Source organism: Mercurialis annua, linkage group LG8 (genome assembly GCF_937616625.2).
Source record: "Mercurialis annua linkage group LG8, ddMerAnnu1.2, whole genome shotgun sequence".
NCBI lineage: Eukaryota > Viridiplantae > Streptophyta > Magnoliopsida > Malpighiales > Euphorbiaceae > Mercurialis > Mercurialis annua.
This window is the reverse complement of record NC_065577.1, coordinates 34,945,524-34,961,987: the sequence shown is the minus strand read 5'-3', so window position 1 is coordinate 34,961,987 and position 16,464 is coordinate 34,945,524. Positions and strand designations below refer to the sequence as shown.

At 32.8% G+C, this 16,464-nt stretch overlaps 1 protein-coding gene across 1 annotated transcript; it reads left to right on the top strand.

Annotated features, from left to right (window-relative positions):
- Positions 1–14,167: 14,167 nt before the first annotated feature.
- On the top strand, positions 14,168–15,410 carry LOC126659846 (uncharacterized). The gene is made up of 2 exons (XM_050353169.2): positions 14,168–14,273; positions 14,453–15,410. Exons 1-2 carry the CDS (start codon positions 14,229–14,231, stop codon positions 15,191–15,193), a joined length of 786 nt encoding a protein of 261 aa, XP_050209126.1. The 5' UTR covers positions 14,168–14,228; the 3' UTR covers positions 15,194–15,410.
- Positions 15,411–16,464: the final 1,054 nt, after the last annotated feature.

Sequence of the window (16,464 nt, the reverse complement as noted above, 5' to 3'; positions counted from 1 at the left end):
GAAAGACTGTGAGGGGTCAGTATATGGGGATATACTGAGTGAGTTTATACATTTACTAATAAGTATCCATATAAAACATAAAGCGTAAAACAATGCAATAACGTTCAAACCTCGTGCAGCCAAGTACAGGATCCGAATGAAACCTTAATCCTCAAACATACTAATAATCAATCAAGCAACCCAATCATAAATATCAATTGCGAGTCCAACTCGCTGGTGGCCCAACCACTAGATACGGGGACTCCAGACTACACCGTAGCCGAGTACTCACTCGTATCAAAATCATATACCCAATCGTAAATTTCATAATCATCATCAGCTCCCAGGTGAGTCACATCAAAACTGGTGATCACGCAGTCCTATTGTCGCCCAATAGGTATCACGTTCAATCGGATCAATACTGGTTTCAAATCAAGCATATGCTATTCATAAAAAGAATTCGCATTGCAATCATGCAAAACAAACATAAAGCAATATAAAATATTTGCTTAATTAAATACTTTAAAAGCAAATCGTATAAACTCACTGTGACTGCTTATCCAAAAATACTCTGGTACTCAGAAACGCCTAGCTTCCCGAGCTCCTGGTCCAGCGGCTTCTTGCCTCGCCGGATCTAAAACTATTTCAAAACAATTGACTCGAATTAGAATCCTATTCTAAGATTGACTCTAGACTCGAGATACGACACATTAAACTTTCATTAACCGTCGTGTTTCTCACATATATTCCGATAAGCGGTATCTAACTCGTTTACGGATTTTATACTATTTTCAATTCAATTCTCGTTTAACCTCATTGGTTGACTATTCACGTTAATCGATCGATTACTATTCGATTTCCAATTCTCAATATGCGCGTATGACAAATGGGTGTTCAACTAATTCAATCGGGGTACGAAGAATCGTAGGGTGCATGTTCGTGTATGGGGGTACACGATCGTGTACCTTGATGGTACACGTTCGTGTACCTTGGTACACGGTCGTGGACCAAGTATTGGTGCACGTTCGTGTACTTTGGTACACGTTCGTGCACCATTGATGGTACACGTTCGTGTACCACAAGTGCACGATCGTGCATTGTCGTGCACGATCCCCCGGAATCGATTTCCGGGGTTTCCGACCTGCTATATACGTAAAAATGCTCCAAACATGTTAAAAACGCTTAATCTAGCTTCAAAACGCTATAATTCAATCCTAATATCGATTAAAACGATATAATCGTTTCGTGGCCTAAAACTTTGGATCGATATAACTCAAACTATAACCATCCAATAGTTAAAACGTCGAGCTTACCGTGATTACCCGTCGGAATACGATCGTTTTGAGCTATTAAACGTCGGAAACGGACGAGAAACGAAAACCGCGCGACGAACCGTAACTATCGCCGTTTAGGAACGAGAAAGGGAAAGAAAAGGATATGATCATCTTCATTCCTTCCTTATGAAGGATTCTTATATATATACTGGTTAATTTGCCATTTGGTCCTTGAAACTTTTCAAAAGTTTCAATTTAGTCCAAATCTAAATCAATTAATCTTTCTATTAACTCACATACGTATTATTTATATCCAAATATATAATACGAATCTAAATTTATTATTTTCCGTCAATAATCCTCTAATTTCTATTCTCGAGGCTCAATTGGCTAATTTACACTTTAGCCCTTAAACTTTTCAAAATTTACAATTTAGTCCTAAACGCCTCCGCGTCCAAATTTTAAAAGGTCTCCAATTGACCCAAAACTTTTATCACAAATACTATAAAATATTTCGCGGACCTTGGCGTATTAATTCTTATTTTATAATTTATTTTATATTAATTTCCGAAGTTATTTTCTTAATTCCCACCAATCCGCGCAATAATTATTATTCTTTATTCCCGATATAATTAAATTAAATCCTTCTTAATTTAATTTATCGGAATTCACGACACGTGGCACAACTTAATTATTCTAAAATATTTGGGGTATTACATAGAAGTTGCTTTTCTGAACTCAAAAATAAAATTCTCATTGAAGGAATGACTTCTGACGGATCCAACCTCAAAAACAAGCAATCGATGGATCCAAAACACCATCAACAAACACCTGAGGTGATAAATATCACCGGGCACCATAGCCCGAGTACAAAAAACGCGTCTACTCTCACTGGAAATGATGGGTACGATGCTGCTGGCGAGAGTAACCCTGGGGGAACCCCCTTTTCTACCCTCAGCATCAAACCAACCATGGTAGGGGAATCAATCCCATCGCTTTCCCTGATCTTGGAGCAAATAACGAGCAAACACCCCCACAGGGTAACTTCGCAAGCATACCATAAAATACTGGAAAAGTTGTTGGAAGCCTTCAAGTAAATCTGGACAAGATGGCCAACGAAGCCATACGAGAAAACGACAACCATGACAAAACTATAAAGATGCTCAGAGAACAGTTCAGCACATCTCGTACTAGACGAAGATAAAGAGCAGAGAACACCAGGAACCCTAATAACTAATGAACACCTAGAGGAGACAACAATAAAAGAAATAATGAGCAGGAGACCCTAGAAAATAAGAATGATGGGAACAAGGATTCTGAGGAAGAAAATCAAGGAAACGCTGCTAACGGGGAAAACCAAGACGATGTTTGAAGCGGACTTAACTCAAAAAAGGAGGAGCGAGTTGAAAAAGAAAAGGAAAAGGAGGATGCCTCCGAAAAAAATAGGAGGCAAGAAAAAGAGACCGGAAAGGCACAACCCAAAAACAAGAACCCGAAAGACGAAGGTGAATCATCTATCGTCGCAAAAGAGCAAAACCACGTACGTAGCAGAGGAAGACTTAGAGGAGAAAATAGCAAAGGCTCTGAAAAACTAAAAGCTGAAGAGTTGGATATAGATGACCTAAGGTTTAAAGGTTTGCCTTTATCGGCTGAAATCATGGAGGAAATGATCCCTCACAACATGAAACTACCCATCATGCAGACGTTCAACAGAGAAGGAGATCCGTGAGACCATACGTCTAGATTTAAAGCAACAATGGGCTTATTAAGCGTATGGGACGCAATATTGTGTCGTTTATTCCCAACCTCCTTGACAAGAACCGCCCAAAGGTGGTACAACAAATACAAACAAAGGTCGATCAAGAGTTTCGCCTCATTGTCAACCAAATTTCTAAACAGGTATCTAACCAACATCTCAGCCAAAACTGCAACCAGCATCCTGAGATCTTGCATCCAGAAATAAGGAGAAAAACTGAGGCGCTACATCGAGAGGTTCAACAAGCAAGCTATGAAGATGAAAAATATGAATGTCAATATGGTAATCGAAGCACTAAGGGAAGGAACTCGATTCGGGAAACTGGTGGAGAAGTTGTTGGTTAATAATCCAACCACCTTCACAAATCTGATGGGGATCACCCAAAAATAGTTCAAGTTAGATGAAGGGTGAAGAGCTATCAGAAGAAAAGAGGCAAAATGAAAAGACTCGAAGGAGAGATCAAGAGACAAACAAAAATTGAGAAATGACGACAGACGACAGAGGCCCGAAGAAAATAGGCGATTCGCCCCCCAAAGCAGGTACTAGCCTAGAAGCGATCCCCGAGATGACGAACGTAATTACACTCCGCTTAACACTAGCAGGACAAACGTCCTCATGTGGATAAAGAAAAATGTAAAAAACGTCCTATGGCCACCGAAAATGAAGGTCGAGATCAGGGATACCATGAAAATTTGTAAATTCGACGATGAACACGGGCACGAAACTGATGAATGGAAGGATCTGAAAGTGGAAATAGAGAGAATGATAGATTCAGGCGAACTAAGAAAGTTTATCGCCAAGAAATCAAAAAGTAGCGATTAAGGGAAAAAACGAAGCCGAGACGATAAAACCAAAGAGAAGGAGGAAGAAAGGCCATCCAAAATCCTTGGGATGATACACATGATTAACGGAGGAGGCCACATTAGCTCAACCATAAAAAAACAAAGGAAAGAAGTAATGAATATGAGAGAAACCCACATGCCTCCAGTCATTTTTGATATGGAAGACTATGAACATGTGAAGGCTCCCCTCAATGACGCCTTGGTGGTAACCACCATTATCGAAAATTGGAACATGGAACGAACCCTCATAGATGAAGGATGCGCAGTAAACGTCATGAAAAATGCAGCTTATAAGGGCCTCAGCGGAACCGCAGCAAAACTTCGCTGAGTTCCGATTCCACTTTCTGGACTCGGATGACCTTCCATCGATCCACTTGTAGCTGTAGCTTTGGAGGTTATCATTTTCCCAGAAAAAAGAATCAACAAAATGATCAATGTCTCTCTTTAATATAGTGGACATGGAACTGGTGTATAATGGAATGTTAGGAAGACCATTCCTACATGACTCGGCTGCAGTAACAAGTATCATGGAACTATCTATGAAAGTACCAACCGAGAAAGGAGTAGTGACATTAAGAGGAGACCAGAACATCGCCAAAAAATACTATGACGAATATATCGTCGACCTCCAAGAAAGCAAGAAAGAGAAAGAATAAGAATGAAGAAGAGGGGAGACTCATGTAACCCATTACTAGTAGGACCTTTATGTCCTACCCGGTGAAAGTTATAACTATCTTTATTTTTATGCAAGTTTATTACCATTAATAAAATTTCAGTTTTCACCCAAACACTCATGCAATATAGGACCAAAAAGGAATAAGGAGTTCAAGGGCGAAACGCCTAAACAAATAAAAGAGTTTAAACTAACTCTCAAAGGCGAAATGCTTAAAAGTAAATAAAAGAGTTTAAACTAACTCTCAAAGGAGAAACGCCTTCAAGTAAATAAAAGAGTTCAAACTAACTCTCAAAGGTGAAACACCTAAAAATAAATAAAAGAGTTTAAACTAACTTTTAAAGGCGAAACACAAATGAAAGAGTTTAAACTAACTCTCAAAGTTGAAACGCCTAAAAATAAATAAAAGAGTTTAGATTAACTCTCAAAGGCGAAACGCCAAAAAACAAACGAAAAAGAATCGACAAAAAGACAACAAAAGAGTTTACATTAACTCTTCCAAAAAAAATGACCAACAATGAATGAAAGAAAAGATTTCTCATTAAAATGATAAAAAATTGCAAGGGGAATACGCCAAAAAGCAAAATAATATAAATATATTCTACAAATTGGCAACAGCTTTATCCTTCGCCGTTTTTTCTATTAAAGCTTTGGCTAAATTTTGAGGATCCAATTCATTCACTCCCAAAAGGTCAATGTCAGGGTTCTGCTCGCGAAGCTTTTTCCCTATGGTGAGCCGATACTCACTCATCAAAATTGAGAAAAAGGCCTTGGAGCCAAGTAGGAGAATTTGAAGTTTTCCTCAATCCTCAATTTTGTCTCGCTTATCGCCAACATCAGTGTTGGTGGAAATTTCTTGAATCAAGCCAGCAGTCTTTTTCTCAATAATGCCTACTTGGCGATTGTTGATAGCATTCTGAGCCTTTAATTTCAAAAGAAGCGAATCATGCTCCTCCAAAGAAGCCTTTAACTTCGCCCTATGTGATTCGTAATCATATAACAATGCGACCAATCGCCCAATCTCGTCTTCAGCACATTGACGACGATCATTCAGAACTAAAACGGCTTGAAGAGCCTACAAAAAACTAATAAATATACGTCGGAAGACTTACCAAGAATCCATGAAAGCAAGACATATAAGCTAGATCACACCCAGTTTTTGAATCAAACCAATTGATATCTTCAGGAATCGCCAAACTCCTGATATACTCGGTCAAAACAGGTGGATTCAGCGAACTAGGAAGCTTGTGCTTCTCTGCCCATTCGGCTAACTTCGGAGCAGAATCCCGAATCCCCAACATGGATTCCTTCTGAGGAAGACCCTTCATAAACACGACGTCTCTTTCAAGACAGAAGCTCGCCAATGATAGGAACCACGTGACAAAAGGAGAATATTCAAATAAAACCTAAAAAGAAAGACGAACCAATTCGCCAGAAGATGAAACAGTTCGCTAGAAGACGAAGCGACTCACCAGAAAAAGACAACTCAAAACTAAGCTAAATTACTAAGGTATGAATACCAAGACATTAGCTCACTTGCGAGGGAGTTAATGATAGATACCGAATCCTACCATAACTACCATATGGCTGAGTCGCACTAGATAAACCCCCATGAAGAACACCGGTTCTCACCTGAGTCTGACTAATCAAGAATAACCCGTCCCAAATCCATAGGATTTGCCGGAACTGAACACTACTAGAAATTCAGCTTTTAGCGACGGATTTTAGTGATGGATTCAAAATCCGTCGCTAAAATTACATTTAGCGACGGATTTTGAATCCGTCGCTAATCTCATCAAATTATTGGCGGGAGTTATCCCGCCAAATTTAGCGACGGATTTTTGTCGTTAAAATTGGCGGGAATTTTCCTGCCAATTTTAGTGACGGATTTAGTGACGGATTTTGAATCCGTCACTAAATTAATAATTTTATTATATAAAAATAATTAATAATTATTTTTTTAATATTTTTAGTAAATAAATAATAAATAATTCTTATAAAAAATAATTATTATGCGGGAATAAAGTGTGGGAGAATATATTTTTTCTTTTTAGTTATATTTAAATATAAAACACATCGATATATAACAAAAATATGAGTTGGGTAAAATGGAGCTACGCGCGAGGGAACTCTATGGTTAAAGAGATATGGGTGGAGTAATGGGAGGATGGGTGGCCTACTGGGAAGTTGGCAAGTCTACGAAAATTGTGGATCGGTGACAGTGTGTGGTCTATCGCGGGTGGGTTAGTGATGGTTGGCGACCGTTTAAATGATATTATATTTTACGATTTTAATTAAAAAAAATTATTTTATTTTTATTTTTTTTATTTTTAAAAATTAGTGACGAATTTAAATCCGTCACTAAATCCGTCGCTAAAATTTTAAAAATCCGTCGCAAATTTTTTCGTCCCGTCGTAAATTTTGTTTACGACCAAATATATAGCGACGGACGTTGTCCGTCGCTAAATGGCTGTTTTCTAGTAGTGGAAGAACAAAAAGAGAATCAGACGAATCCCCAAACAGACCGACACTCCCAAAGACTCGGAGAAAGTGCGTCGCCAAAGGGATTCAATTAACAATCTGATATCCCTCCTATTTGGATACAAACTCCAACTTAGGAAGATAAGCTTATTCAGGAAGATAATCTTGAATAAGACATTCCCTTGAATAAGGAATCTATTTTCTATTCAAGGTCAATCCCTACTTAATAGGAATCACTTTCCTACTTGAAGGTCAACTAGGCATTCTCTCAACCACTATATAAAGGAGTTTGAGGTATGCCTAAAAATATAATTACAATATATACACAAAATGTTGCTCGAGCCATTACTGATTTTAGCATCGGAAAGGTAATTGGACAAGCACCGTCCGGTTAGCTTTTATCCAGTTTTGTAGGTTCAATCATCGGATAAGAAGGCAGAGTCCATCAATAAGCAATAAAAATCGAAAAGAAGTGCTATTTTTGGATGATTAAACCTTAATTAAAGATAATATTTTTTGAATTTTGTTTTATTATTATGTAAAACAAAATATTTCCTAGCCAATAATTTTATTAATTAATTATTGGATAAAAAAAGAGAAAACATAAATGAAAGTAACTCTTTAAAATTCCCATTTTTTAATTAAAAAGATCATTAGAATATTTTAAATAATCATCGAATGTTACAAAAGATCTAAAATACAAAAGAAATACGAGCAACTGACCAACTTTGATCAAAATGAAACAAGAAAATATAATTCAAAAATAAATTTTTGACGATGCAATAATTCAAAAAATTCAAGTGATAAGAATTTTTTGTACCATTTAGACAACTAAAAAACTGTCAAATTATGATGGAAAAAATCCATCACAGATTTGTGATGGATTTGAGTCGTGACGAATTTTTCCGTCACAAAAATTTGTGATGAAAAATTCCTTCACAAACTTTCGTAATAGAAAAATTAGTCACATATTAGTGACGGATTTGTGAAAGAAATTTACGTCACAAAAAATTTAAACGAAAAAATTAGTCATTAATTTTTCACGGATATTTGAAGGATGTTCTTGTCATAAATTTGTTTTTTTTTTGAAATAATAACATAATTTATAAAACAAATTAATAGATTAATAAAAAAATACTTTTTAAAAATAAATTTAAGAAATTATTTAATTTTACTTTTAAAAAAAATATTTTTGAAAAAAATATTTTGTAAAAAAATTAAAATATTATCTTAGAAACACTTAGTATATTTTTAAAAACATTAAAAAACTATAGAAAAAAATAATGTTTATTTAATCCAAAACTTAAAATTCATCAATAAAATCCAAAACTTAATTTTTTTTTTCTGACTAATAAAATATATGCATAGTTATATATCTAGTGTTTGAGTTAGTAATATTTGCTACGCTACCTATTTCTCTAACTTATTTACCAAAAACACCCACTATATAAAGAAGCCTAATCTCATTTTAGGTTAAATTTTTACATAGCCACTTTTTTTTCTCTCTCCTCTCTCTTATTCTCTCTTCTTTTCTTCTTCTTTTTCATTTGATTTTCAGTTTATCTCCTCCGATTACTTTTCCGTTCGTCTTTTCGGTCGCGCTTCCGTTCGTCTAATTCCGATGGACTTCTCGTCGTTTCCGGTCGTTTTTCCGTTCGTCTTTTCCATTCGCGCTAATCCGTTCGTCTCTTCCGTTCGCGCTATGGATTTCTCGACTCGTTTTTAGATTTGTGTAATTTTTTAGGTTTTTTGGAATGATTTCAATATTATAAATAAATTATTTTAAATCTATAATTTTTTGTTTATAAGTTCTAAAATTCATATAATTATTTATGTTGTCTTCTCTTATTCATATATTTGTTTATTGCTACTTATTTTGTAAAGAAAAAATTGATTTATGGTGCATTTGTGGTAATTTTATAATATATTTACGTTTTAGTGTATTTTTGGTGTATTTATAGTGTATTTCTGCCGTTTTTTAATATATTTATGGTGCATTTACAGTGTTTATGGTGTATTTGCTGTGTTTATGGTGTATTTGAAGTGTTTATCGTATTTGCAGTGTTTCATGGTGTAAACCATAAAAAATACTACAAAATGCCCTAAATACACTACTTATACACTATATATACACTACTTATACACTAATCAGCTTACACTATATAAACACCATAAAAACACTATATATACACTACTGTTACACTATAAAAAAATCCAGAAAAAAAATCTATAAAAAATAAAAATATATACTATATATACACTAATTTTACACTATATAAAAAAATTGTCGGTCGGTTCGGTCGACCGAACCGAAAAAACCGAAAACCGAAATTGGAAACCGAAAAAGAGTATTTTTGAAATTAAAAAAACAAAAAGGTATTTTTCGTAAATAATAAGGTAAAAAATCAAAATCAAAACTTGGCAGGTAAATGTGTAAATGAGTTACCAAAACATGTATTTCAGAAAATTACCACTAAATAATACGTAGTTATTTATTATTTTAGAAAATAATTTTTCATTAATTTAAATATATTTAGAGATTTTTCGTTAACAACTATTAAAACCATCAAAACACACCTCAAAACACATTAATACACCAAAAGATAATAAAAACGAAGAAATTTATTGCAAAAACTAAGAAAAATAGTAATGGAAATATTAATTAAAGGGTAATGAAGCAATTAATATTTGGCCTAATCAATGCCGCTGCTTCACCACCTTCAAAATAATGCTTACTGTGAAGAATGTCAAGAAGATTTATTTATAGGATTAGGGTTGGGGTTTTGGAAGATTTTGGGTAGAGAAGAAACTATCGTTTCAATATTTACTTGTCTACCGAAATTCCCTCTCTAAAATTAGCTTTTCAAAGGTAAATTTTAGACGGATATTAAACTCCGTAGATCACTAATTTTTTTTAAAATTATAGAAAATTACTAAATAATTTTTTTTATAAAATGATCGCTAAACTATACCTTTTGTTACAAAAATGTTTGTGTTGTTATAAAAAGATCACTAGATTTTTTTCTGAATTTAAAAAAACCATTAAGTTATACCTTTTGTTATAAAAAGGTCATTGAACTATGTTTCTTTTTATTATTTTGGCTTGCCACGTAAGCAAAAATGTTGTATTTTTGTATGAAAACGGTAAGTTTTTTATGGGTGTACCCTTTTGTAATAAAAGGTATAGTTCAGTGACCATTTTGTAAGAAAAGTTTGTTTAATGACCTTTATGTAATTTAAAAAAAAATTAGTCACTTACAGAGTTTAATATCCACTTTAGACTATATAAAAAAAATAGCTCTCCACCTAAGATATACTTTTCGCTTAATTTTAAAAAACAAAAAAATTAGCGAATGAAATTAATTTAATCAATTATTTTCAAAATTTATAAATTTTCTCTAATTTGACATTTGTTGTGTCAGTAAAAGTTATTTTTAAATATAACTTTAAATTTTACCGCATGTCAGCTATGGAATGTTAATATATCACTTCAAAATCATATTCGGCTATTTATTTTTAGTCCTAAAATAAAATCAACCAACTAATCTTTTAGTTGATTACTGATTCGGTTTAAATTCTAGACACTACTAGTAATGTTTTTAGCGATTGAATTGCTAAATTTATATTTAGAATCCGTTGCTAAATTCATAATTAGCGACGAATTCTAAATATGTCGCTAAATTCATAATTAGCGACGAATTTAGCTGCAGATTTTTTGAAATATTCGTCGTTAAATGTGGCGGGAAATCGGCGAGAGAGGAGTCACCATTATATTTGCAAAATTTAGCAACAGTCTTATAAATCCGTCACTACATTTAGTGACAAATTTTGTCAATCTGTCGCTACATGTAACACCTGATGAAATGCATCGATTCACTTATTAATTTAGTGACAGATTTTGTTAACCGTCGCTAAATACTTAAATGAAATTATGTGTTTTATTAGGGTTCAAATTTAGCAACGGATTGACAATCCATCGCTAAAACCCTAAAACGCACCCACTTTTCTTCTCTATCATTCTCATCTCACTTCCATCTTCTTAGTTCTCCCAAACTTTCCATCGTCGTTCACCCAAACTCCCTCGCCATTCGCCCAAACTCCCTCACCGTTCGCCGCCTTTCGCTCCAGTCCTCCTCTGGGCGTTCCTTTCCTCCTCTACTCATTCCCAGCCACTGGTCCCCAGTGCCACCGTTAAGCGCTGCCATCTCTCCCATTCATCGCCTCCATCAGCATATTTTTAATTTGTATAAAACCTATAAATAATGTCAGCATATTTCCATCGTCGTTCACCCAAACTCCCTCGAATGACTTTATTTTATGGAAAGTTAAGATTAGGGTTGTTCTAGTTTAACAAGAAATCGTAAAGGCGTTTGGAAGACAAGACCATTTACTAGTGGGTTTGTCAGCAGGGGAGGAGTCATGAGAGAGATGGTGGGAAAGGAAACAAGTCGCTTTCCAAATCGAAGTCTAATGTATGATAGTATCACTACAAGGGGAAGGGGCACTTTAGAAGAGATTGTCCAAAGTTAAAAAAGGTGGTGAAAACAAGGAATCACGCAGTAATGCGAATGCAATCGTGGTACAGGAGAGTTCCGATGAGGAAAAAAACGGTGATGTTTTAACTGTGAATACATTAAATTCAGTCAGTACCTGAGTACTAGATACTAGTTTATCTTATCATATGTCTTTTAAAAACGCAATTGTTCAATTCTTTTAAGGAGTGGAATGACACTATAAAGGTGGTAAATGATAAGGAGTTTGCTGTCAAGGGTAGTGGTTTTATTCAGATCAAGATGTATTATGGTATTGTTAGAACATTTGATGCTTGATTTATTCCCGAACTGCGGAAAAACTGTGGGTATACTTGGAATATAAGGCTACAGCCACTTAGGTGAAGATGGGTAGATCAAAATTTGGACGAGTGCTTTGATAGTGATGAAGCGTGTGCTACGACACAACATTTATATTCTCACAGTGAGTGTGGTAGTGGGAATAGTGGTGGTTGCTCGGTCCAAGGTGGATGATGGTAAAACAAAATTGTGGTATTAGAGGTTAGATTATATGAGTGAGAGGGCTGTCTATATTGAGTAAACAAAGGTTGTAAGAAGAAGCGAAAATGATAGATCGCATTGATTAAAACACGTAAAATTTTATATGATTGTTTTTTTATATTTTTTATATATTTTCTGTTGCACTGACCATGTCCAAATGGTTTTTTTTACAATCGAATAATCCTTCATTAATAATAATGAATAGTTACATGTGTAAAAATTTAGAAAGGGTATAACCGTTTTTAATGACCTGGCATGGAACAAGATGTAAAACAGATCGCCTTACAAAATAAAATCAAAATTACATAACTGTTCTATCACAATAAGATCCAATATTTCTCTGTCTAACAGAAAACTCACAAAATCTTCATAGAAAAACAAACAAATTTTTTATCGAGAAAAAAACAGCAAAACTTTCATAAAGAAAGACAATCACTGTAAAATAGTTATAAAAATAAACTATTATAATTTAGGTCTTAATCTATCTCTGATTCTTAATTTGTATATATATTGAAATTGATGTGCTTCGTCGATAGATTTACCAACAAAAATAAAAAGATGAAAAAGAGTCCGTTATTTATTTTATTCTAAGGTAATAAAAAAATTGCTACCGCCAACGTCAAAAATAAACTATTAACGGCAGCTGAAGCGAACAATAAAACAAAAACTCTTAACGGCTAGCTTTTTTTATTTGAGACAGAGGGATGAGGAAAGAATATGTCCAAATGGATTAATCCTATATATAATGCACATTAATACGTTGAATTGAAACAGCAGACGTTTGCCCTTTGCACTAATAATGCATATAAGTTCAAAATCTGATGATTTTAAAACAACATTATAGTACATCATATGATCAGATTTAACTAATTTTCATGTTAATAAATTCTAAATCAACAACTATCTATTATTCAATTATATTGAGAAACAATATTATAATATTATTAAAAGAATAAAATAGCCGACCGATTAACTTTTATTGAACGGATTTTACATCATTAAGAAGATCCCATAATCCATAATATTGATATGGATATAAAAATCATATAAATATCTCAAAATATTTCCCTCAAATAAGACTAACCATTATATGCATCTATATAATTAATTATTTATTTATGGCTAATTCTTTGAAACAACCCCCCACCCCGCCTCATCTTTCATTCTCAATTCATTTACACTCTCATATTATAGAATCACAATTTTATTCAAATTATAATTTCCAATTTTATAGAATCACAATTTTATTCAAATTATAATTTTCCGATTTCAATTACACCCTCAATTATTAAAATCAATATCTTTTGATTTTAATTACACTCTTAAACATCAAATTGACTTTTTTCTCAGTATTTCAAATTTTAATAAATATTATAAATAGTCCTGAATGTTATAATTAAAACAAAAAAAATCATATTTTCTAAAATTTCAGAAATTAATAATAATTGTTTATTAAATATAAATTAATTAAATATATAAATAATTAAAAAAATAAAAAAATATTTTTTTAAAATATAAAACAAATTTTAATTTTTTGAAAAATAAATAAAACCCGCTCGTCTTTCTCATTGAAAGACGACGGAGTCGTATTCCTTGAGACAAATTCAGATTAGGTTTGCCACGAGGAAGACGAACGCGTTTTATTTTTAAAAATTTAAAAATTAATTTAAGATTAAAAAAAATTATTTAATGTTATATCTCTTCAGTGAGCTAGATGGCGGCGACGGAGTCTTTAAATGTTGAAATATCATTAATTAAAAAAAATATTTATTTACATTAAAAAAAATTATTATTATATTTTATAATTTTTGAAAGATGAGTTTTTTTTTAGTTTTAAATATAACATTAAATTCTATTTAGAATATATGCTAAAATATAAAGTATTGATTTAAGCTTTTTTCAAGTGAAACGAAATCAAATTGATGCTTAAGAGTGAAAGGTCATAATATGGATAAAATTGATAATTTTACAATATTACGAGGGTGCAAACGAATTCGGACTAAAAAAAGTGTAGTGTTTCAGAAGATAAGCCTCTGTTTATTCATAAAAAAATATTATTTATTTATTTATTGATTTCGTATCCCTTTAGCCTATAAATTGTCATAGGAAGGTCTTCATATCACCACTACACACAAATCAATACTATTTTTCTTGTTGCTAATAAAAAAGAAGATGAAGTCTTTGCTTGCTTTGGCCCCTTTCTTTTTGCTTCTATTGGTAAGCATGCAATTCTTGCTAGTCGAGCTAATATGAAACATGATAACTATTGGAGTATTAACTTCCACCATTTTCTTTAATTAAATAAAATTGTTGAAACTTTATTTTGTGTAAGTAGTGAATCTGAATCTTAACACGACCATATATGTCCATTTAAGTTCTCTGTTTTGCTTTTACAGTTTTCAATGAGTATCGATGGGAGAAAGGATGTAGGAGAATATTGGAAAGAAGTAATGAAGGATCAATCCAAGCAACAACTTCAAGCTCATCATTTTCGGACAACTAAAAGTAATGTTGAACCGAGACTTGACCTTACGATTTACCACGACGACGACATACCGTGTAATGATCATGATAATGTCTGTCTTAAAGCAAAGAAGTCACTAAATGATCTTGATATTTCAATATACCACAATGATATCGGTCTCAAAGCAGAGAAATCAGTAAACGATCTTGATATTTCGATATACCACAATGATATCGGTCTCAAAGCAGAGAAATCAGTAAACGATCTTGATATTTCGATATACCACAATGATATCGGTCTCAAAGCAGAGAAATCAGTAAACGATCTCGATATTTCGATATACCACAATGATATCGGTCTCAAAGCAGAGAAATCAGTAAATGATCTCGATATTTCAATATACCACAATGATATCGGTCTCAAAGCAGAGGAATCAGTAAATGATCTCGATATTTCAATATACCACAATGATATCGGTCTCAAAGCAGAGGAATCAGTAAATGATCTCGATATTTCAATATACCACAATGATATCGGTCTCAAAGCAGAGGAATCAGTAAATGATCTCGATATTTCAATATACCACAATGATATCGATCTCAAAGCAGAGGAATCAGTAAATGATCTCGATATTTCAATTTACCACAATGATATTGGTCTCAAAGCAGAGTGATCACCTGACCTCACAATGACAGTCAATCAGCTGACCTCACAATTTATCATGAGTGATCTTAAATCTAAGTCTGTTTCCCTCTATAATCTTTGTGTTCTATGTTCATTATGATCATCTTATGTAGTTCTGGAGATGGTATGTGTGGTTTAATTATGCCAGCTTGTTAAGGTGTGATTTGTAACAAAGTTTATATGAATAAAACTTTGGCTTATATTGAGGCTCTTGTACTTTTGTTTTTTGTTTATTTAACCCTTAATATACATTGTTGTTTATATAATTCCTATATAACTATTTATGATTTAAAAGTTTTCTTGAACAAAATTTGAGTGTGCGTACTCAATTGTTGTTAACTAAGAAACATAATAGCAAATCTAATAATTAGCGTACAAAAAAGACCTTTTGATCGGACGATCGAATATTTATACAAAGACTAAATAAGTAATAAAGTTTTTATATTTTATCGAGTTTCGAAATGATTTAAATCTACGACTTTTTAAGAAGAGACTCTATCTTGTCTTTCATGATTTGTCAAAATTCTTAAGTTCTATTGGTTTTTTTTTGACATAATCATCTAAAAATACTCTAAAGTTTTACTTTTTTTTATTTGTATCCCTAATCTTCAAAATCGCCAAATATATTACATTTTTTAATTTTCAGTTTCAATTGTATTTATTTTTCATATTGGAGTTTTTTCATTTGAAAAAGAATCAAACATATATGTCATTCATATTGACACATAGTCTCAATTTTTTAGTGTTTTTTTAATAAATAAGAACTTATTTAGACTACGTGCTAAATATGAAGGACATATTTAAATATTTTTCAGAATGAAAATAACTTCAATTTAAATTATGGATACAATTGAAAAAATTGGGAAATAAAGTAAAATTTAAAATTTTAAAAATTTGAGACATAAGCAAAAAATAAATAAAAGGGTGGGATATATTTTAATGATTTGGCATAGTTTCTTATATATTTAGATGAATTTCATATTATGGATATTTAGATTGCAGCAATTAGCATAATTTATAATTTGAAAATTTTATTGCACTGGAAGAAACAATCTAACTGGTAAAGATGGAAAAAACATATATAATTGAAAAGAAAGTCTCCTCTCTGCACTAGGTTTTCTCTGAAAAACTAGGGTCTTGTAGGTTCGTTCGTCTTGATTCGTTCAAGTGTTTTCTGTCTAGGCTCTCTAGTTTTGTTAGTCGTTTGTTTATAACGATGGAAGGCGGGATGTTACTTCAATGCAAAGGGGAAAGAGTTGG

What these genes read in the sequence shown, in the direction of transcription:
- LOC126659846 (XM_050353169.2), top strand. Translation starts at nt 14,229, where the DNA reads ATGAAGTCTTTGCTTGCTTTGGCCCCTTTCTTTTTGCTTCTATTG. An exon ending in CTTTCTTTTTGCTTCTATTG is followed by an intron (nt 14,274 to 14,452) that starts GTAAGCATGCAA and finishes TTGCTTTTACAG; the next exon opens with TTTTCAATGAGTATCGATGG.